Source organism: Catharus ustulatus, chromosome 2 (genome assembly GCF_009819885.2).
Source record: "Catharus ustulatus isolate bCatUst1 chromosome 2, bCatUst1.pri.v2, whole genome shotgun sequence".
NCBI classification, from domain to species: domain Eukaryota; kingdom Metazoa; phylum Chordata; class Aves; order Passeriformes; family Turdidae; genus Catharus; species Catharus ustulatus.
The window spans coordinates 56,429,155-56,449,636 of NC_046222.1; the positions used below are offsets into that span (position 1 = coordinate 56,429,155).

The following is a 20,482-nucleotide window of genomic DNA, read 5'->3' on the forward strand; positions in this document are numbered from 1 at the left end:
CCACCTGCTTGATCATGGCTCCTCCACAGGCTGCAGGTGGATCTCTGCTCCACCATGGGCCTCCATGGGCTACAGAGGCACATCCTGCCTCACCATGGTCTGCACCAGGGGCTGCAGGGGAATCCCAGCTCTGGCACCTGGAGCACCTCCTGCTGCTCCTTCCCCACTGACCTTGGTGCCTGAAGAGTCATTTCTCACATACTCCCACTCCTCTTTCCCAGCTGCTGTGGTTCAGCAGCTTTGTCCCTTCTTTAATCTGTTGTCCCAGAGGCACTACCACTGTCACTGCTGGACTCAGCCTTGGCCAGCAGCAGGTCCATCTTGGAGCCAGCTGGCATTGGCTCTGCCAGATATGGGGGAAACTTCTGGCAGCTGCTCACCAAATCCACCCCTATAGCCCCCCACTACCAAAGCCTTGCCACACAAACCAAATATAGTCAGCTGAGATTGAAATTTTTATCATGATGTCTTATGAAGATTTTCAGAGATGATGATTTTCAATACTCTTGTGTAGCTACAGCTTTGTTACTTTTTTTTTTGTATATACCATTGTATTTATTAAATTTTGTTGGAAAAACACCTAACAATACTTTTTATTTCAAATTCTTCAATCTTTTGTTCATTCACATATGTTACCAACATTTATGTATTAGTCACAAATAATTTCCAAAACATTAAGTTCCATCAGACTAAATCTTGAGCTTTGCAAATCTCTTGATTTATGTCTTATTTCCAGTGATTTTTGCTGCTATTCATTATTATTTGTAGCATCAAATAGGTTAAACTAAATTTGCAAACATGTGTAATTTGAAAAGTATTAGCTGCCATCTCTCATGGCTGGGCCTAGAATCACAGCTTGTTACAAGGAAAAGTTTTATTTTTAAGTGTCTCATGTTTTCAGAAATTGAGTTCAAGGAGGGTGAAACACAGCACTTTGTGGAGATTGAAGTTCTGTTTGATGGAGTAAGGGAGATGAGAGAAGCCTTCACTGTTCACCTGAAGCCTGATGAGAACATGGTTGCAGAAATACAGGTAACAATTTCATGCAAAGTCCTGAACAACAAAATCTGGTAGATAGACCTCTTACTTTCTGGTTCATCGTTTTACTCTTCTTTTAAGATTTATTCACAACATCTTGGCCTGTATTTTAAAAGACAAAAAGGTCATCTACCTGTCACCTAACAAAACAGTTTGCTGTCAAGGCAATGATGTTGATGGGACCATAGAGTCAATGAAAGACTGAAGTCTTCAGGATATCGCTCCAGACATATTCTCCTCATATAACAAGTCTCATGGAAACACTCTCTGGCAGTACAATATAACCTCTATGCTGTAAAAAGAACACTTTCAGAGGAAGTATGATTTCTGCTGTCAAAACGATGTTAATATTATTTTAATTGTGTAAGATGAGCTAGTGACACATTCTTGTTATTTCACATTATATCTTACATACGTTTAATTCAAACAGTATATTCCTCTGATTTGGCATAAAATGTTCTTGAAACTCCCTGTCTGCTTCATCAGTGTCACACCATATATAGTATGACTCCAGACAGGCAGAAGAGACACAGCCTTTGCTAATGACAAACACCCCATTTCCACCAGGCATTAAAGCACACAGTGCACATAGGAGGTTCTACCAGAATACTGAAGTGATAACAAAAAAGCTGGGAGACAAGGTTAAATGTCTTGAATCTTCATGGTTATGGAAAAAAAAATTCATTTTAGCTCTTCCTCTTACACTCTGCAGTGTACTTTCAGAGCTTCAGCCCTTTCTCAATAGCTCATCCAGTTGAGGTTTTAGAACTTCCTTTGGAACAATTTTTCGAAGGCTAGACAGATTATGATCAAGATCCAGGTTGTTTATTTAAGTTTTCACAGAGGGCTGTTTCTGTCCTTTTCATTGGCAGACAACCAAGGCCATTGTTTACATCGAAGAAATGAACAGCATGGCAGATGTCACCTTTCCCTCTGTCCCTCAAGTTGCATCTCTGTTGATATATGATGATACTTCTAAAGCCAAAGACAGAACCAGTCCCATTGCTGGCTATCCTGTCATCTGTATCACAGTGAGTATTTCTGTACAAAAAGAGAAAAAAAATCAGTATATGGATTTTTTTCCGTTGATTTTAGGCACCCAGTATCAATCCATATGGTGATGAGTCACACATATTAGTCACACATATTAGTTCAAGCTAGAATTATCCTTAGAGCTAATCTAATTTGTCTGGATAATTAATCCATTTTCAGGAGGACAATAAGCATAGAAAGATGTTTCACTTGTTCCTCACTAAGAGTAGTTTGATATTGATACTCACACTGTGAGTGTCTGTGATTGCATGGCCTTACTATTTCCTGTGTTATCCTGCCTTAATTTGCAGGGTTAAAATCACTGGAGATAACAGATGAGCCATTGTTTTCGATGAGTGCCACAGATTGTAAAATGAGTGCTGAAGGAATACAGGCTTCTTTCTTTTTTTTCACTGGTAGTTTTGTAACTGAAAAGTTTACATAAATATTCATATACCTTAAAGAATGTTTTTGTCCATCTTCAAATTCTTTTTCACACATTCCTTTTGCACAGGAATGTCACAAGTTGAATGGTTCTTCTAAATTAAAAAAAAAAACCAAAGAAAATAAATCTTGAAATTCAAAGTGCATTTTCAGAATTAGATCAAAGGGAGAAGTTCAAATTAAAGTAGTACATGGGTGTGTAGTTTGTGCCTTCATAAGTATGCCACATTTTCACCTATAAATCAATTTTAAATAGAGTTTTTTATTTAAGCATAATTAGATATGCCTTTCAATCTGCCCTAACAGTGCTAAACACATCACTGTCAAAATAAGATGATTTCTTATGACATTTACAGGGATTGTTGAGTTTTGTGACTCTTGATGACTTAAAACTCCTTTGCCATGAAGCAAATAAATTCTTAACACATGTGCCTTGTTCTGCAGGCCTGTAATCCTAAGTATGAAGACTTTGACAAGACTGGTTCTATATGTGCCAGCGAGAACATCAATAATACTCTGACACAGTACCGGTGGCTTGTGAGTGCCCCCACTGGCCCTGATGGAGTGACCAGCCCCATGAGGGAGGTTGACTTTGACACCTTCTTCACTTCCTCCAAGATGATTACTCTCGACTCCATTTACTTTCAAGCCGGTTCTCGCGTCCAGTGCGCAGCTCGGGCTGTGAATTCAGATGGGAATGAGGGTCTGGAGCTTATGAGCCCTATTGTCACTATAAGCACATCAGAAGGTAAGACATCATCACTTACTGCAAAATTCACAGGTCTCTCTTGGCTTCCAAATTCAGTCCTAACAAAAGCTGGTTACATGACTGGGCATTTTAACATTACCATCTCAACTTTTCTTCTGTTGTTCATAGAGGTGGTGCAAAACCTGTCTTGACACAACAAAGCATTGTATAAAGAAAAAGTTTTTCCTTTCTCCTCAGGAGAACAATATATAACAGGCAATGGAATTAGTGAAGCCTGGTTTCTGTTGACTTTTGAATTCAGCTGCAGTAATGATGCAGTACAGTGTCACTCCTTTGGAGAATACATGTGGGCGTGGCATGTGAAAGCCTAGTCAGAAGAAAAACCTCATTTGGCAGTCAGGCCTCACTGGACACCTGAGAATTGAAGTCTTCCTTGACTAAAGGCTAAAGCAACTGGACCCAATAACAGGGCCTAAGACAAAATTTTTCTCTGGTCAAAGCATTCATACTTATTCATCCTTCTTTTTATATTAAACAGACTGACTTTGTTATTGTAATAACGATTATTTGGATTACACTTGACAAATTAGCAGAGCTAATTAACTCGGGCTCAGGACTGAGTTGCCATGCATAAATTGCTTACAGTATCTGAGCCAGCTTGTGATGTGGAAGGCAAGAAGTGCAATGATCAAAGCAACCTGTGAAAATCCTCAGTATTTTCCACTTTGAAGACACCTGACCTCCATTGCGTAGACCAAATTCTCAAAAGAAATTCAGATTGTGCAAAAAAAAAAATTATTTAGTCTTTTTAGCAATGTTATTTGCATTTGAGGAGAAAAAAAGCACTAAAACCACTGACCAAACCAACCAACCAAAAAACTGTCATGTACAGAGAAGAAATTTTATTTTGTCCTGACAGATGATTCCAGCTTGGAGATATTGAGCAAGATGAGGTCCCCCAGAACCAATAAGCTCTCCAAGAGGAGGGCCCTGCCTCCTTTTTTCTTGAAATCCTTCAGAAATGGGCAAAGAGAACTGTTTTGGTTTACCACATTTGCTTGTTTCTCACTTAGAGTACCTTGTAATCCTTTGGCCGTCACATGACAAAGTGACCAGAATGCAGACACTTCTGCATTGAACTATACAGCTAGAAGTTGCATATATCTCAGATCATATGATTACAAACCTAATTTTATGGTCCTACAAACTTGAACTAACACTGGTACACACTGAACTAACACTGGAAAGAATTACCAAAATAAGTTACACATTCTCCTTTCTTGGAGAAATTAAAAATTCAAATTAACAAGCGATTAATCAAGTTCCTAAAGCAGCTTGATCCAGCTTTGGAGCTGGCTCGGTTCTAAGCAGAATATTTCTAGATATCCTGTGACACAATCTTTCTAACTGCACTTTTGTTACTGATAGATCAGGAGAGTCATAAATTTTTGTGAGGGCATATCACTGCATAGTGCAATCCAGTGCCAAAACCAACTGAACACTGGTCAGGTATCTTCCATAAAACATAGGATGGTGGGAGGAATTAAAGAATATGCCTCTGAAGACCTCTGTAAGAAAGTATGGCACTTGGCACTGGCTTTGCAAGTAAGGTTGACATATGCAACTGAAAAAACACCAATGCAAAATCATCACATTGCTCTGAAAATGTGATCCTGTTGATCAAGTAATCATTTCTGTTTGAATCTTCTTTTGCATAAATTCCTATCGAAACCTCTGGAAACTGCTTCTCAAATTGTTTACCTGTCGTCCAAGAAAATTCTCGTTGTTTTGTATACGTGTACCGTGGAAGAAAAGTACATGTAAAATAGTGAAAGGGAAGGTATAGATTGTTTCCTACGGACATAAAGTAATGTTGCTTTCTCTTTTTTCCATCAGGTCTTTGTCAGCCTCGTATATCAGGAGTAGTTGGAGCAGAGCCATTCTCTGCCAAACTGCGCTACACTGGCCCAGAAGATCCTGAATATGCTAACCTCATCAAACTGACAGTCACAATGCCACATATTGATGGTATGAGAAAATCAGCTGTGGAGTTAGGAGAACTTGTACAATATGCTGTTATTTGAGCTATTTTATTGGTCAAGTTATTTTAAATGGACAAATTAATAATGTAATCTTTTAACCGTAGGACCAAAGAAAAATGTTATGAATGCATAAGTGCAGTTTGCAACCAGGTCCATAAGCTACTGTATTGATACATAGTCTCTGATGTGAAGAATAGCATTTTCAGATTAACTGCATAGTTTACATAAATTGGGCTAGACCTAAGCTTTGTAAAATTCCTTTGAAGTGCATTGAAGTATACCGTTTAATTGCTATTCACACTATATTTAAATTTAATAATATGTTGTATATTAATATATTTAAATTTTAATATGTTTAGAAATATTTTGTCTTCATAGTATACCGAGAGTTATTATGGGTAAAATTCTCATACATATTAGCATATCAACTTTCTTTCAATTCTAAAGTACAGTAGTTGGTCTCAGTACTAAATACAAAAGCATGGCATAACATGCTTAGTGTTTGACAAAGTCTGGCTGAATTAAGCAGGTCTGACAGGTGACATGTAGTGATAATGCTATAAATTAATGTTTTTAGGCATGCTCCCTGTTATTTCTACAAGAGAGCTCTCCAACTTTGAGCTGACACTTAGTCCTGATGGAACTAGAGTTGGAAACCATAAGTGCTCCAACCTGTTGGATTACACAGAAATAAAGACCCACCATGGTTTTTTAACTGATGCCACCAAGAATCCAGATGTTATTGGAGAGACCATTCCCTATCAGTACAGCCCAACAATCAGAGGCTTCAATACCTTGCGCTTCTACCGCAACCTGAACCTGGAAGCCTGCTTGTGGGAGTTTGTCAGCTACTATGACATGTCCGAGCTCCTCACAGATTGTGGAGGCACCATTGGGACAGATGGACAGGTATGGAACTAGAACTTGATTTTTTACTGTATTCTTGCAATAAAATATTTCCCTTATAATACATCTGTGTTAGTAGAAATAAGAGAATAATTTGTTCTGGATGACATTTGTTATGATTTGCTCCCAGTGCGGTTCTGGGGTATTTTGAGGCAAACCAATCCACCTTTTACTGTATAGTGAGCCAATTTAGTCTTTTCTTAAAATGAAAGCCTTCTGAAGAAATGCTTTTAGCACATAGATAGCACTGGGCTATTTAATATTTATTGTGTTATATCTTAAAAAGCAGTTTTAAAACATTGTGGAGGGACTTCTTGCTGATAACAATGAACTGCAGTGTCCTACCAGCAGCTTGGCTTTGCTGGTCTCTTGTTCACTGGGTAACATGACCCATCAGTGCAGACAGCACAGTGGTCTCACATTGCCCAGCAGAAAATTACTTGTTCAGAAAAGAAAACAAGCTGCCAATATGGAATGGCTGAAGAACAGAACTGTGAAACTAGTTGGGGAGTTAAAAGCAAGAAATTGGAGAGAACTTCATGTGTACTTTAGAAAATGATTTCTAGAAATGGATAATAATGTGGAAAGAAAAGGGTGCAGGATTTCTTCTGGAACAGTGACAGAGAAATTAATCCCTGGGTCTTCCCTGTATAATTACTATATAAGCCTGTCTGATCCCACTCAGGCTCTGAAGAACAGCAGCGGTAACTATGAAGTTTGTGTACAGAAAAATACATTTGGGGAATAATCCTACAGGCTGGAAGAAGGACTCATATCAGAGAAGTCTATCCACAACTAATTCACTTTTTGGGTACACTTTTTTCCTTCTTGAACCACTATGAAAAGAATGAGCTTGCTTTTTGAAATGGCTGTAATTTCTATGCTCTTTTGACATTTTGCTAGGGATCCATCTTCTATGAGACCTCAGCAGACTTATTTGCACAAATTCTCATTTTGTTAGTCCCAAAAGGCATAAAGCAGATGTGGAAAGTGTGTAGATGCCCACAGAAACATATAAGCATATACAACAAATCTACTTTACTACTAAAAGCATAGTATGATGGACATAGAGATATCTAATCAGATAAACTGATTTTTATGTTTGTTTTGATTTTGTTATAATTACATGCCTAAAGTCCACCTTACTCCATGGGTTTTCAGAGGTAATCATACAGTCAGTTTGCTGGACAAGAAATTGCACCTGGATCTCTTCAGCACGTGGTTAACTTCCTAACATTCTGCCCCTCTTAACTAGAGATTGTATACTCTAAATCAGAAGACAAGAATAAAATGGAGTTTCTGCCCATCTCAAATACAAAGGCCTTGCTGTATATGTAATCTCACTGCTTTGTCATCAGTTCTGGTTCCTTGTCTGTTACAGAGACGGTTCAAGGTCTCTGCCTTCATGTTGGAAGCTCACTGTCCATGCTGTGCTTGGGCTTGGCCTCTGTTGAAAGCAGATCCTCCTACAGGTGCATTCCATGAGATCTATGAAGCTGTCAGAGAGAAAGGGAAGCCATCCAAGTGTGGGATGTAAACCTTACACATTCCCACAAGATAAAAATGACAGCAGTCTTCACTGTTCTTAGAATGATTTAATTTCTTAATTTCTTTGACTCATCATTCCTTTGACTATCTCCTTATGCCCAGGCAATATGCAACCATATATTCTTATCTCCCAAACAACACAACATAAGCACACACAGCTTGAAGCATCTGTAACTATGCAAGCCACTTCTCCCTCAGTGAAAAGGAAGGAAGACATGGTATGAATCCTTTCCATTTTAAATTCTTCTGTGTCCTATAGAGAAAAAGGGAGAATTGCTCCTTTATACAAATGTGTGTTTAAATAACACCTATTTATTTCTGTGTGCATATAAACAGAGGAGGAAATAAGTACCATCCCAATAATTTAGTAAATTGGAAGAACCTGTATATTCAGTTTTGGAGGACATGGATAAGTGGCAATGCGGCCAAAGAAAAGAGCTGTACTTTCCTTAGGCTTCAGAAGTATTATGTACTTTATGTAAGCTCTCTCATTTACAAGTAGAGTGGGATGAACATGAGCTGGGAGAGCCGTGAAACTGCAGCTGAGGTCATTCTTTAGTGCCTTCTAGGTTATGGAAAAAAGGTTACAGTGTGTTAAGTGAAATATCAAGCTGAATTACTTCTAGCAGTGAGGCATTGCCTCGCAGCCAGTACGCGCTTCACTGCCCTCCCTATTTTCCCCACCTCCATTTAATTCTCCTCCAGGTTTGGTCTTTATCTTCACATGACCCCCTCCAGCTGAGAGGGGAGGCAGTCAGTGCCCTATCTCTGTGGTTGTCACCATTGTTGTTTTTTTTCTCCTTCAGCGAACAATTAATAATCCTCTTCTGTGAGAGGAAAGCTGGCAGCTATGTTTTTCACCATTTTTTTAGCAGACAAAGGAGGCCTAAATTCTATTATACAGACAGAACGGATAAATAACAAAAACACTCTTACCATATCATGCTACAACAGCAAATTTAATATCTTCAATTTACCTGATACTTGGGCTAGATCTTTAGGCTCAAAATTTTGTTTCTTGATTCTAGTTCTCTAGTACCTGTATGGTCAAACAAAGACAGCCATGTTGATTCAGAGAAAGTTCACACTAAGAACTGGCAATATCTCAAATGATGTGGGCCTTCACTTTATGGGAACTCCTGCTATGGTAGGGAAAGAAGATGAACTTTAGTGAGCAAGAAGTGAGGTAGGAGACCTGCAGCTGGTGCAGTTCTTCTGGCACAGCTCCTAGTGTTTGCTGAAGGCTTCAGCTGTCTTAGCCAGTTCCCATGAACTCATGAACTGTCATAATACATACAGAGAAGGTCTTAGTTTTCTTTTTTTTTTCCCCCCTTTGAGGCCTTTTGATTGTGACCCACTCTCTTTCTCAATTATTCTGTGCATGAGCAAACCCTGTGTGAGCTAGATGCAGCACTCCTTTCAGTGTACAGCTTGACGGTTTGTTCCTGGGGTCTGCCCACAACTGAAAAACCAGGCATTAGTGTAACTAAACATGGACTCAGATGTGCAATTTAAAGAACTTCTACTTAAAATTAAAGACCTGCTCATCTTTAAATTGAGCTAATTAATTTGGATTAGAGTTCTGTCCTTGTTGAGGTCAGCTGTGATGATTAGCAGTCTTCTTTAGGACAACCTACAGTGACAGTCTAAAATTCAGTGTCTACATTTGGATATATAGGCTTTAAAATAGGGGAACTCACCTATTTGAGGGCAGTCTTCTGCTATTTTCAAGCAGCTGATGAAGGTTGGACTTCATGGAGACATTGTGAGAGTCAAGTAAGTACTACAGACATCTCACATTCTCACAACACAGGTTCTAAAACAATGACAGATATTTATGAAAGGAAGTGAAAAAATGAGACAGTGAAAACCAAGCAAGTGTCCATACTTTAATAAGTGTACATTAAAGTACTGGGCTACACTTATTTCTTGGAGTGTGAAGTATCATTTGATCTCATTTCCTGCTGTTGTAACTGTTTGCTGTAGCCAGGCAGTTTGGCTTCTGAAGGCTTCTGTGTGCTTCTGGCCTAGTATTTATATATGGATGTTGCTTTCTGTAGTTCCAGTCCATTGCCAGACTTGGAATAGGGAAGCAAGGAAATTGTCATTCAAACTAATTTTATTAATGACAGCTCATTAATCAAGTGTTTTATAGGAACAAGAAGGTGAAGAACATGTATTAAAATACTTGAATATATAGCTTTATACCTTGAAACTATGGTCATTGAGTATAGCTGAGTAGTTCGTTTTTTTTCTCTTCAAAAACCAGTTGGTTTTGGCCCAAACTGAAAATGTCTTTCTTCCAGTGTGTTCAGTTCATATTTATGCTACACGTTATGGCAGTAAGCATTTCAAAATCCCATCTGCAAGCAGGTTTTAAAATCACTGATGTACTGCTGCACCTTATACAAGGCAGCTTGCACAGGGTTTTTATTACACAGAAACAGTATATTTCCAGTTTTATTGCAACTAGTTTTACCAAAATTATACTTTAAGATGAAAACTCAACTATACTGAAAACCTCACTAGATGTAAAATGCAAACAGACAGAAATGTCTGTCTTCAGATTTTTATATTCCCTTAAGCGACCCCAGTCAGGTTTAAGAAAAGTGTACAAGCTCATGTTCTCTTGACATGGAACCTCACTAAAAGACAAACATTTTTTCTCTAGCTGCAAACATGTGCATTTAGTAAGCTGTTAAGGAAAAAAAAACTATAAAGTGAATGCACCAGCTGTGTAGCAAAGTCAGAGGTTAAATTTTTTTCAAGGGACTGGCATTTCAAGGTTGTATTGCATTCTCTTCTCCATTCAGACTTCTTTAAACAAACCTGCTTTGCATTTCACCTATGACCTACCTGTCTGGGTGTCTTCTTAGGGCCAAATCTTAGTTTTGCCATACTGACATGTGTAAACAGCTAATTGATAACATTGTTAAGCTTTTGTGACTCAAATTCACAGACACTGCAAATAAGTGCAATAGAACACGAGACATAGGGTAATTTGAAAAATAAAAATACAATTTTCATGTAAAGTCTGTTTCATTGAGATATACAAAATAAAACATTAACTTGTGTTATTTCTAATGTCTAATTCTAATTTTATCAGTACTATCAGTGTACACACACACACACACATATTGACAAGCTCTGCCCTCTGGAAATGTAAGCCAGCTAAATAAAGCATGCTAGAAATGTAGAACAGAGTCCATGCCACAAACCCTTTAGTGAAAATATTTTTTATTGTAAATATTCTAAATTTTTACTTGACAGAATCTTAGAGTAATTGTGTATTTTACTTAATGAAGTTTGACAGATTGCATCTGAAAGGGGAAGAAAAGAAAAACACTTATAGAAACTCCCATTAATATTTTCTAAGTCTTAAATGGGAATTGTCAGTATTCTAAACCATACTTTATAATCTGTGATAATTTGTCTTGCCAAAAAGAAAAGTATGAAGCCCTACTTCTTAGATCAATGTCCAGTATAAATCATGGTCTTCTCTTACACATGTGAATTCTGAGGTGCACTGTTTGATGTTTTTTATCTAAATTTTTCCACATATTATCTGTAAGAGTCTGTTCCCTCCTTGGAACAATTTTTGTCTTCTGTCTTCTCAGGTTCTCCGAACCTGGCATTGTTATGGAGTATGAGGCACAATTTTTCCTTTCCATCTAGGGTGTAGCTGTAGTCTGTATTTCTCTCCTGGTCTCAGAAGACTAAAATTCACACCTACTTATTATTGTTTAAAATCGATTTTACTGAATGTAATTTTGTCAGTGTAACTGGTAAGATTTCCTGTGCATAGGTTGCATGGATACATAATGCACCTGTCCTGTCTCTCCACAGCAGTTAAGCTGATCCTACACTTACACAGCTCTAAGTTACCCTTTTGGTTTCATCAGTGTCACATTGAGATAGAAAATGAACAGCTGGCTACTCCCAATAGGCTTTGCATGCAGTGCTGGAAAAGAAAGATAACTCAATGGAAAGAATGTTTTCTCATGTTTGTCTAAACAGCATTATTGGGAGGGCTGGAGAAGTCAAACTCCTCCATCTGTGTAACACATTCCATCGATTCATTTGGGGGGTGGGGTGGTGTCTGTTCAGTTTGACACGGCTTTCCTCTGCAGTTGACTTCCTCTTTATTTTATTTTACTGTATCAAAAAGATTATTTAGTGTACCATGTCTTGATATTTTTCTCTTCTACCTATAGAAGAGTTGATTCCCCCTTGTAGGAATGAGAAGCTCTTGAAAGTTTTTGTTTACTGTTAGAGAGAATTATTTATTCAGTAATTCTCTATCAGTGTTGTAGGTTTTCCTCCAGACCTGCAAATCCATGAGTGCCTGTAGAAGGGTTTGTGTGTATGAAAACTCAATGAGCTTTTAGCAAGAAATCCTTCCTCCCCCATCCTTGCCGTGAATCACACGTAAGGGCAGCAATACTGATGGAAGCATGTGAGTACACAAATAAATTCCCAGCTGAGGAAGCAACTCTGCTGCCCAGACACCTCTTGCAGGTTTTACTAAAACAGAAGAACCTTTTAAATTCTACAGTCCTAGAAATGGAGATATTTCAGATTTCTCCCCAGCAGTAATATGTCAGAGGAGCAGAGGAACAGAGTTCCTGGCAGACTTGCCCCAGAGGGGATCCTGCCACTAGATTTCAACCAGTACAAATAAGCCAAGCTCCCTAACACTATGGTCCCATTAAATGGAGCCAAGGAAACCTTAAAATGTGGCTTACAAACCTCATTAGTGGCTTGCTTTATGCACAGTTGGCATGAAGATCCAATGATACATTGAAAGACAATAAAAACTTTGTAATGAGGGGTGATTTTTTAGCTTGATGTGTCATAAGGTACTGAGCTAGAAGGAGTTTTGTGGATCACCCTATCCAGGCCTCTACCTTAAGTCTAGATAATGTCTTTCCAACTCTAGTAAACTTAATCTAAAACCTGACAGGATTTCATGGCCTCACTATTCTTGTGGAATGCCACCACACTGAGGGCTGGAAACTCTTCTGATTTCTAGGCTGTGTTTGTCATGGCCATCTTATGCCCATTTGTTCCCGTGTCAGCACTATCTTTCATCATCAGTGGCCCTTCTCTGCACTTAGTCTGCTGATGTATATAGACAGCATTCTTACTCCCTCTCAGCCTTTGTTGTACTGGGCTCAACAGCAGGGCTATTTTAGACTCTTCTCATCAGATAGTTTTGCCATTCCTCTGGTTATGTTGATTTCTTTTTCTGCAGTCTGCAATGCAAATTAGACTTTTTCAAGCCTGGATGATCAAAGCTGTTCCAGATAAGCTCTCACTTGTGCTCTGTATAATGGCATGCATGCTTCTAATTTCCACCCCATTCCTCAGTTTATCTTAGGATCATAGCACATGGAGAGGGTAGGAAGGTCGTGGTTATGATGTGATCAACTCACATAACAAAATTTCTTTCCCCTCTATTGTGTCTAATGAATGTCTTTCATTTCAACAGAAATCCCTGTGACTGGTTTCTATTACCTTATACTTTAAGCTATAAGATTTCATCTCACTGCTATTAATCTAATCCTCGAGGTCATTAAATTTTCACTTTGATATTCCAGTCCTCTACTTTACCATTGAGCATTATGTATGCTTCTATTTAAGAAAATAATGGGCATATATTAAATCCTGTTCCACTTATTTTTGTCTCTTCCTTATAAGCAAACTAAATTCAGATCTCTGGCTTCAGTGTCTAATTCTTACAGTGCAGCATGCAGATATAGAACAAAAAGGCAGAGAGAAAACCCAACACAGTTTGTCTGGGATGACTTTACAATATTTTATACAATCAAATACATTCATTCAGTTTTTGATACTGGTCCAGGAAATGAAAAATTTTTGAGGTTACCCCTGCATCAGAGGCAAACCATAAGACACTTGCATCATTGCTATATATTTTTATAGAAGTGAGAATATTACATTGTTATTTTGAATGATTTAAAATTGTCCAAAATAATTTCTCAGCTACTCATGCAAGTATCCCAAAGATATTCTTGCAACTTAAATGGTGCTAAATAATATTTTTTTCCTAACTTCAACTGATCATCCAATATACAGAGAGAAAAAAACATTTTTTTCTGCTCCAATAGAAGTTCTTGATTGTGTCTATGTAAAACCAACAAAGAAATATTAATATACTCTGCAACTGTAGCATCTCATCTACCAATCTCTGTTAGTGGTTTACTTTTCAATGGTGCCAGATTCTTTTCTGTGATGCCCTATGACAGGATAGGGAGCAATGGCCATAAACTAAAATAAGAAAACGTTCCATCACAACATGGGAAAGAATATAGAGGGTGCAGAGCACTGGAACAGGCTACCCAGTGACATCATGGGGTCTCCTTTTCTGGAGACATTCAAAACCCACCTGGACATGCTCCTGTGTAACCTACTCTAGGTGACCCTTTCCCTGGCAGGTGGGCTGGACTGGATGAACTGCTGAGATTCCTTCTCCCCCTAAAATTCTTTGATTCTGTGATACTGTGTGTTTCCAAATGACTGCTGTCTAAATGCTGGCACGTATTATGCAATGAGTCAAAAACAGTACAAGTCAAAAACGTTTTGATAGCACAGAGTGCTGATCAAGGAGAGTCACACATAAGAGTGAGTTGTGGCAACTATGAACATTTGCCTTAATTAAGTTCTTAATTATGTCAAAGTATTTAGTCAGTGCAAGCAGTAAATTTGTGGTTACATTATATTAGTGAAAGCTCTGTCAGGCTTTTCAAAGTGTAAAGCAGCTGTAAGGTGATGGTCATTCAGCCTCTTGACTTGCAGCAGGTTGAATCCAGTTTGTAAACTTCCTTGAATGCTGGCGATTTTTGGTAGTGCAAAACACTCTTTGGAAAGATGTAAGGTAATCAGGGAAATGTTCAGATGTGCAAATTTATATATTTCTGTTGGAACTAAATGAGAATTCAACAGCTTTTATGACTTTGAAAAGTTTCCCACTGGGAGATGATCTCAATATCTTTTCTCCCATGTATTTCTAAGAAAATCCATAATGGTCTAAAAGGATCTGGACTGCACTTTTTTAGTCAGAGAAATGTGAGTGATGAAATATTTGTAACAAAACAAGTTGACAAGTTCTCCAGACAGGTTTAGACCCATGTATCATGTAAGAGCTGTCTTAAGAGGTGACAGTTTACTGACACTGTTCTTCTTGTCTTTTTTCATAAAATATATATAAAGAATACCTAATTCTTTGATAATTACAGCACAATTCTTTGATAATTACAGCACATTTTTTGTATGAAGAAAAGCTGTATTTTTAAATCCATATCAGCTTACTTATTATTTTTAGCTCTTCCAGGCAGTGAAGAACAGTATAATTTCTGTGTTTGCTTGCAGCGTGTTAGCTATCATCTATGCACAAAGCAAGAAAGAGTTCCAGAGGTGGTTAAGTAGAGTCCAAGGATCTTGCAATGATATCCAAGCAATTTCAGCATCTTGCAGAAATGTTTCTTAGTTGATAGTAACAAGAATGTAAACAAAAGAGTTGGTTAAGGTATAACCGTAGAGCAAATGCAAAAGCATATTTGAAAAATTTCTAAAGCCTTCCTTTGCAGCTGTGTTGTTTATGTACTAAAAAAACCTGAACAAAAATCATGAGTCAAAGTTGAGGGGATTGTGTTTTATCGGTTGAAGTACAAAGATGAAACTTGAAGGGATGTAAGCTCAGCTGAAAACCACTGAAACATGGTTTTGCACTTCATCTGTAGTTTGCAAAAAGAGAGAATTTGATTGAGTCACAGTATTTCTTTCAAGTTCTGCCTTCCCTTTCTCTTGCCTTCGTCTTGCCTATGTGAAGCTGTTGTTCATGATCCCTAACCCTAATACACAATTCTGGTTTCTACAGGTTCTCAACCTGGTGCAGTCCTATGTCACACTGAGAGTCCCTTTGTACGTCTCTTACGTTTTCCACTCTCCTGTGGGCGTTGGGGGCTGGCAGCATTTCGACCTGCAGTCAGAGCTCCGGCTGACTTTTGTGTATGACACTGCCATCCTGTGGAAGGATGGGATCGGCAGCCCACCTGAGGCAGAGCTCCAAGGTGGGTGTTGCGTTCCTTGGCATAGAATTCACGCTCTGTTACCAGGACTATGGTTGGCACGCAGGAGGATGGTTTTTCAATCGTTCCAATACTAAAAAAATAAATTAAATTTCATTTATTATCAATTGCAATCTGTCATTTCCCAACACTCTCAGGTGTCTGCTAGAGTGTTTATGAAAATAATGTGAAGTTGACATCAGCTCTTTTACTGCAGAGAAAGACAACTGTATTGTTATATTTGAAGTACATGTGCAAAATTTAAAACATTTATATCTACTTAGAACTTCAGGGTACATTATGTAACCATATTCTGTTAGCACACAAGATTTTTGCACTTTAATGAAAATAATTGAAGATTTCTGTGATACCATTTTTTCCTCAGTCTGAATGGCCAGTTTGAGAAACTTTTGATATTCTGAAAATTTTATGAAACATCCAAAAGAAACAGAACTACGTAATGGAGGCCTGTCCTCTGTGTGAGTAGTAGACTCTGAGACATTCTAAAGTATGTTGGGTACTGTCAGTAAGTGTTTGTGAGTTTAACTAGTCAACAAGTCAAAAACTGTCATTGCAGAATTTATTTTTTAAAAAGTTAATTTACTTTTTACAAATAGTGACATACAGATGTAGGTGCAAGATTGAAATATATAGTTACACCTGTGTGCTGCATTGTTCTTTTTATGCAAATTTATGTAATATTTCCCAGCATTACACTTCAGGTGTTTCCTATCTCTCTCAGCTTAAGGTAAAATACAGATACCAGCTGTAATTATGTATATATGCAATTTCAGGACTTCTGGGAACCTAAAATCACTTTTTCCTTCTGCTAACTCTGTATATGAACTACAGAAATCATTGCTGTGCCATTTCTGTCCTTATGTTGAGAGCAGGAAATGAGGAGCAGCAAGGGTAATCTGCAGTGCATGAAGAATGAAGTACATATCATGCCATGCCTAAAGAATAAGCCACGTGCCACAAATCATATGATGTGCTAGTCACCAAATAACATCCAAATCTAATCCTCTATCTCAGCAGTTACATGGTGCATCTTTGCCATCATTTTCTGTCTTTAATTTTTTAATTTTTCCATTTAAGAAGCTGATGGCCACATCTTTGGAGGTGCTGAACATTTTCTGTTCCCTTTGAAAACAACCAGTACAAAACAACTCCCAGCATGTCCCAGTCTCACTTTAGGTAGTATTTTTTCAGTAGTTGTTTTTTTGAGCAGGGAGGGGTTAACTAGTTTCCAGTTTCTTTCCATACCTCTCAATTCATATAGTTGTCCTACATAAATTTTGAGTAACACTGTAAAGCAGTCAAGGCTTCTAAAGCCCTAATTTATTCATGAATATATAGTAATTTCTGTTGTACCAAGAAATATGATTGGTACAGATGATTTTGTACAGGTGGTATACATTCACACTGGTGTGTTAGATTTCCAGCACATTCAGGGGGATCATTCCTGTTTCCTTCTTTTTCCTGGTAGGCAGAATGGTGGTACATCACTGGCTATTTGTAAGGGAGCACTGGAGGAAGTACCTGAATTCTAAAGCTTTGCAGAAATCCAGAGAAAAAGGGTCTTGGCTGCAAGCTACAGAAATAAACCACTTTTGATGTGTAAACAAGATATTGTAATCTGAAATTAGAATATATGAGTCCTGTTTTGTGCAAAATTCATGCCAAAAATTGCCAGCAATGCAAAGCCTGTCAGAAGGAGTTTCACAGTTTACAGCACCGTAGAGCAGATGGCTGTGGAAGTCATAACCAGCTGCTCCAGCTAATACTGATGGTTGCTGCCTTGGCACAGTAGGCAGGGAGGCACTGATAAAGGGTATCTCTGGAGCAGCTTTCACTGGTAGGAGTCAGCTTGAATACAGTAATTTCACGATTACAAGCTGCACTGACTATAAGCCGCATCTCTGGGTGTTGGCAAACATTTCGCACCCAATTATAAGCCGCTCTGTCGTTCGCAGGGAGGACCCACGTGCAGCAAAGTTGCCAAATAGTAACAGAATCGCGACATGGCGGGGTTTACTGGCTCGGCCCGGGCCATGAAGGCTCGGGGCTGCCGACAGGGCCAGGTGGCCCAGCTCGGTGCTGCCGCTCGGCGGGGCCACTCGGGGCCGGCCGCCGCTGCTGCTGGGCTCGCTTGCCCCGGCCCGGTGCTGCGCCGCGGTGGCAGAGGGGCACGGAGCCTGCCGGCACCCGTGGCAGTGGTGGGAGGCGAGGATGGAGCCCGCTGGCACCCACGGCAGCGGCGGCAGGAGGGGATGGAGCCTGCCAGCACCCACGGCAGCGGCAGCAGGAGGGGAAGGAGCCCCCCTGCTCCTGCGGCGGTGGAAGGCGGGGATGGGAGCCCCCCGCCTCCCTCTGAGCCACGCAGCCAGCAGGGAGGAGCCCCCGCCTTCCCCCCGCCACCACGTTGCCTGCGCGGAGCCCAGCTCCACCCGCGGCACAACGGAGTAACCAATTTGTAACAATCGCACAATGCCGGGTTTTACTGGCAGGTGCTCGACTCGGCACCTCGGTTTCCACTTCTGGGGTTGGAAATGTCAGAAAATTATTCACATATTATCCGCTCCTGAGTATAAACTGCATTTCCGGTGTGGGAGCAAAATTATAGTCAAAACGATGCGGCTTGTAATCGTGAAATTACTGTACTTGGTGGAAACAAAATTCTTCCTTCTGCAGATCCCCCTGGCAGCTGACCATGCTGCCTGAGCCCAAGCACAGACCTGTGTGTGGATTTTCCTCAGCCTACTAGAGCAACTGTGTGGGTCCGTGGTAACATGTAAAAGCATGGCTTTGCAAGGCAGTTCCCTCTATGCTTTGGAAGCTGCATCACATCCTGAAAACTCAAGGCCTTGCTGTGTAAATTCTTGTTTGAGAAGAATCTGGAGTCAACCCAAAAAGTACCAGAGGGCCTCCCCAAAAATGTGACATGGCAAGGGTAGATGAGAGTGGGTCTGGTGTTTCACAGGAGTGTGATTTCTATGTCACCTGCAGGTGTAACACACTTGCTAATTGGTTTTTGCTGGCAGGTTCCCTGTTCCCGACCAGCATGCGCATCAGTGAAGAGGGGCGCTTGGTTGTCAACTTCAAGACTGAAGCCCGGTTTCATGGTCTGTTTGTTATGTCCCATCCTGGTAAGTGAAACGACCCTTTAGCAGTACTACAGAAATAAAGACACCCCTCCCAAATTTTGTACTATTTTTTTTTTCTATTTCTGCTTCTGAAAGCTGACTTTTTTATATTATGCTCGTCAGATACAGATTTTTCCTCTATTTCAGATTTCTTACTTGTTGATTTCTGTATTCAGGTTGCTAAACTTGTTGAAATATACATTAATCTGATGGCAGGCCAGTAGTTCTACTTGATCAAGGTCCTGATTTATGAAGGATGAAGATTTAAGCCATTGTGCTCATTAGGGATCTATAGATATATGTATTCAACCCCATTGTTATAATTACTATTTACTTATTTTGCCCTAGGAACTTAACATTAAAATTTCTTTTCTAACTTGAAGCTTTTCCAGAATATTTAGACCTTTTTCAGACAGCAAGTAAAAGTCTTGTGTGGGCATTGTATCACTCTGTTATTATAACACTCTCACTGATACTCAATTAGTCATTTCTGAGGATCTGTTCCTGCAATTTAATCTGTTTAAACCCCACTGCCTTTATTCAGAATAATTACAGGTGTAAGACTCGGACTACAGACATAAATCTGAGGTGAATGCCAGCCACGGAAAAGAATATCTAACTAAATTAAATCTGCTGAACAACAGTGAGAAGAGAAAAAAAATAGGAAATCTCTTCTAGTTTAACTCAGGTGGTTTTTTAACCCATAAAACTCCTTCATGGTACTTTTACTTTTTCTAAGCTGTCCTCTAATGGGTTTGGTTTTGCCTATCAGACAGAGACAAAGGTATTCAGTTACTAAGAGAAATTATGGTGTGTTTCCCTGGGCTGACATTCCAAGTTTAAAACAGGAGGGATTATATATCTCTGCCGCTCCACTCTCTCTGTTCTGACTGTCTCTTAAATTTATTTTCCATACATTTCTCACTGTGCAGCCCAAAAGCAGCTGCTGAATAGACACTTGAACGAGAATCAGGGAGGCCCAGCTGAGCTGTCTGTAACTGATTTTAGTTTCAATTAATAAAATCCAGTGCCCTGTAAAGGTACTGACATCAGCTATTTCGTTGTGGTTTATGAATTACTGGGAATGTTTTTCAGGCTCTGAGAGTTTGCAGTGAAGCACTAAAGGTGACAAATCTGTCTCTTTGGCATGTTTTTAGCTTCACCTCTAACTTCCATGGTTATGTCAGCTGACCACCCGGGCCTCACCTTTAGCCTCAGCCTCATCCGAAGTGAGCCCACCTACAACCTGCCAGTCCAGCAGTGGAGCTTCGTGTCCGACTTTGCGGTAAAACCTCAGCCCTCGCTAAGCCCAGCCTGTTAGTTGGGATGTTGGTGGTACAGCTGCCTCTCTCTCTGTGTCCAGGTTCGAGACTATTCTGGAACGTACACGGTGAAGCTGATAGCCTGCACCACTGCCCCACATCAGGAATACAGACTGCCAGTGATCTGCAATCCTAGAGAGCCCATCACTTTTGACCTGGACATCCGATTCCAGCAGGTACCATTCCAGTGACATCTTCGTCATGTTTC

At 39.5% G+C, this 20,482-nt stretch overlaps 1 protein-coding gene across 1 annotated transcript in view; it reads left to right on the top strand.

Annotated features, from left to right (window-relative positions):
* Positions 1 to 20,482, top strand: part of FREM2 (FRAS1 related extracellular matrix 2) — a 122,098-nt gene that overhangs the window by 90,955 nt on the left and 10,661 nt on the right. Inside the window, exons 12-20 of the mRNA XM_033053389.1 lie at positions 902 to 1,032; positions 1,911 to 2,069; positions 2,959 to 3,262; positions 5,120 to 5,251; positions 5,843 to 6,174; positions 15,617 to 15,809; positions 18,851 to 18,955; positions 20,110 to 20,237; positions 20,316 to 20,450. Of these exons, the coding sequence (XP_032909280.1) occupies positions 902 to 1,032; positions 1,911 to 2,069; positions 2,959 to 3,262; positions 5,120 to 5,251; positions 5,843 to 6,174; positions 15,617 to 15,809; positions 18,851 to 18,955; positions 20,110 to 20,237; positions 20,316 to 20,450 (1,619 nt within the window). The remainder of the gene's footprint in view (positions 1 to 901; positions 1,033 to 1,910; positions 2,070 to 2,958; positions 3,263 to 5,119; positions 5,252 to 5,842; positions 6,175 to 15,616; positions 15,810 to 18,850; positions 18,956 to 20,109; positions 20,238 to 20,315; positions 20,451 to 20,482) is intronic.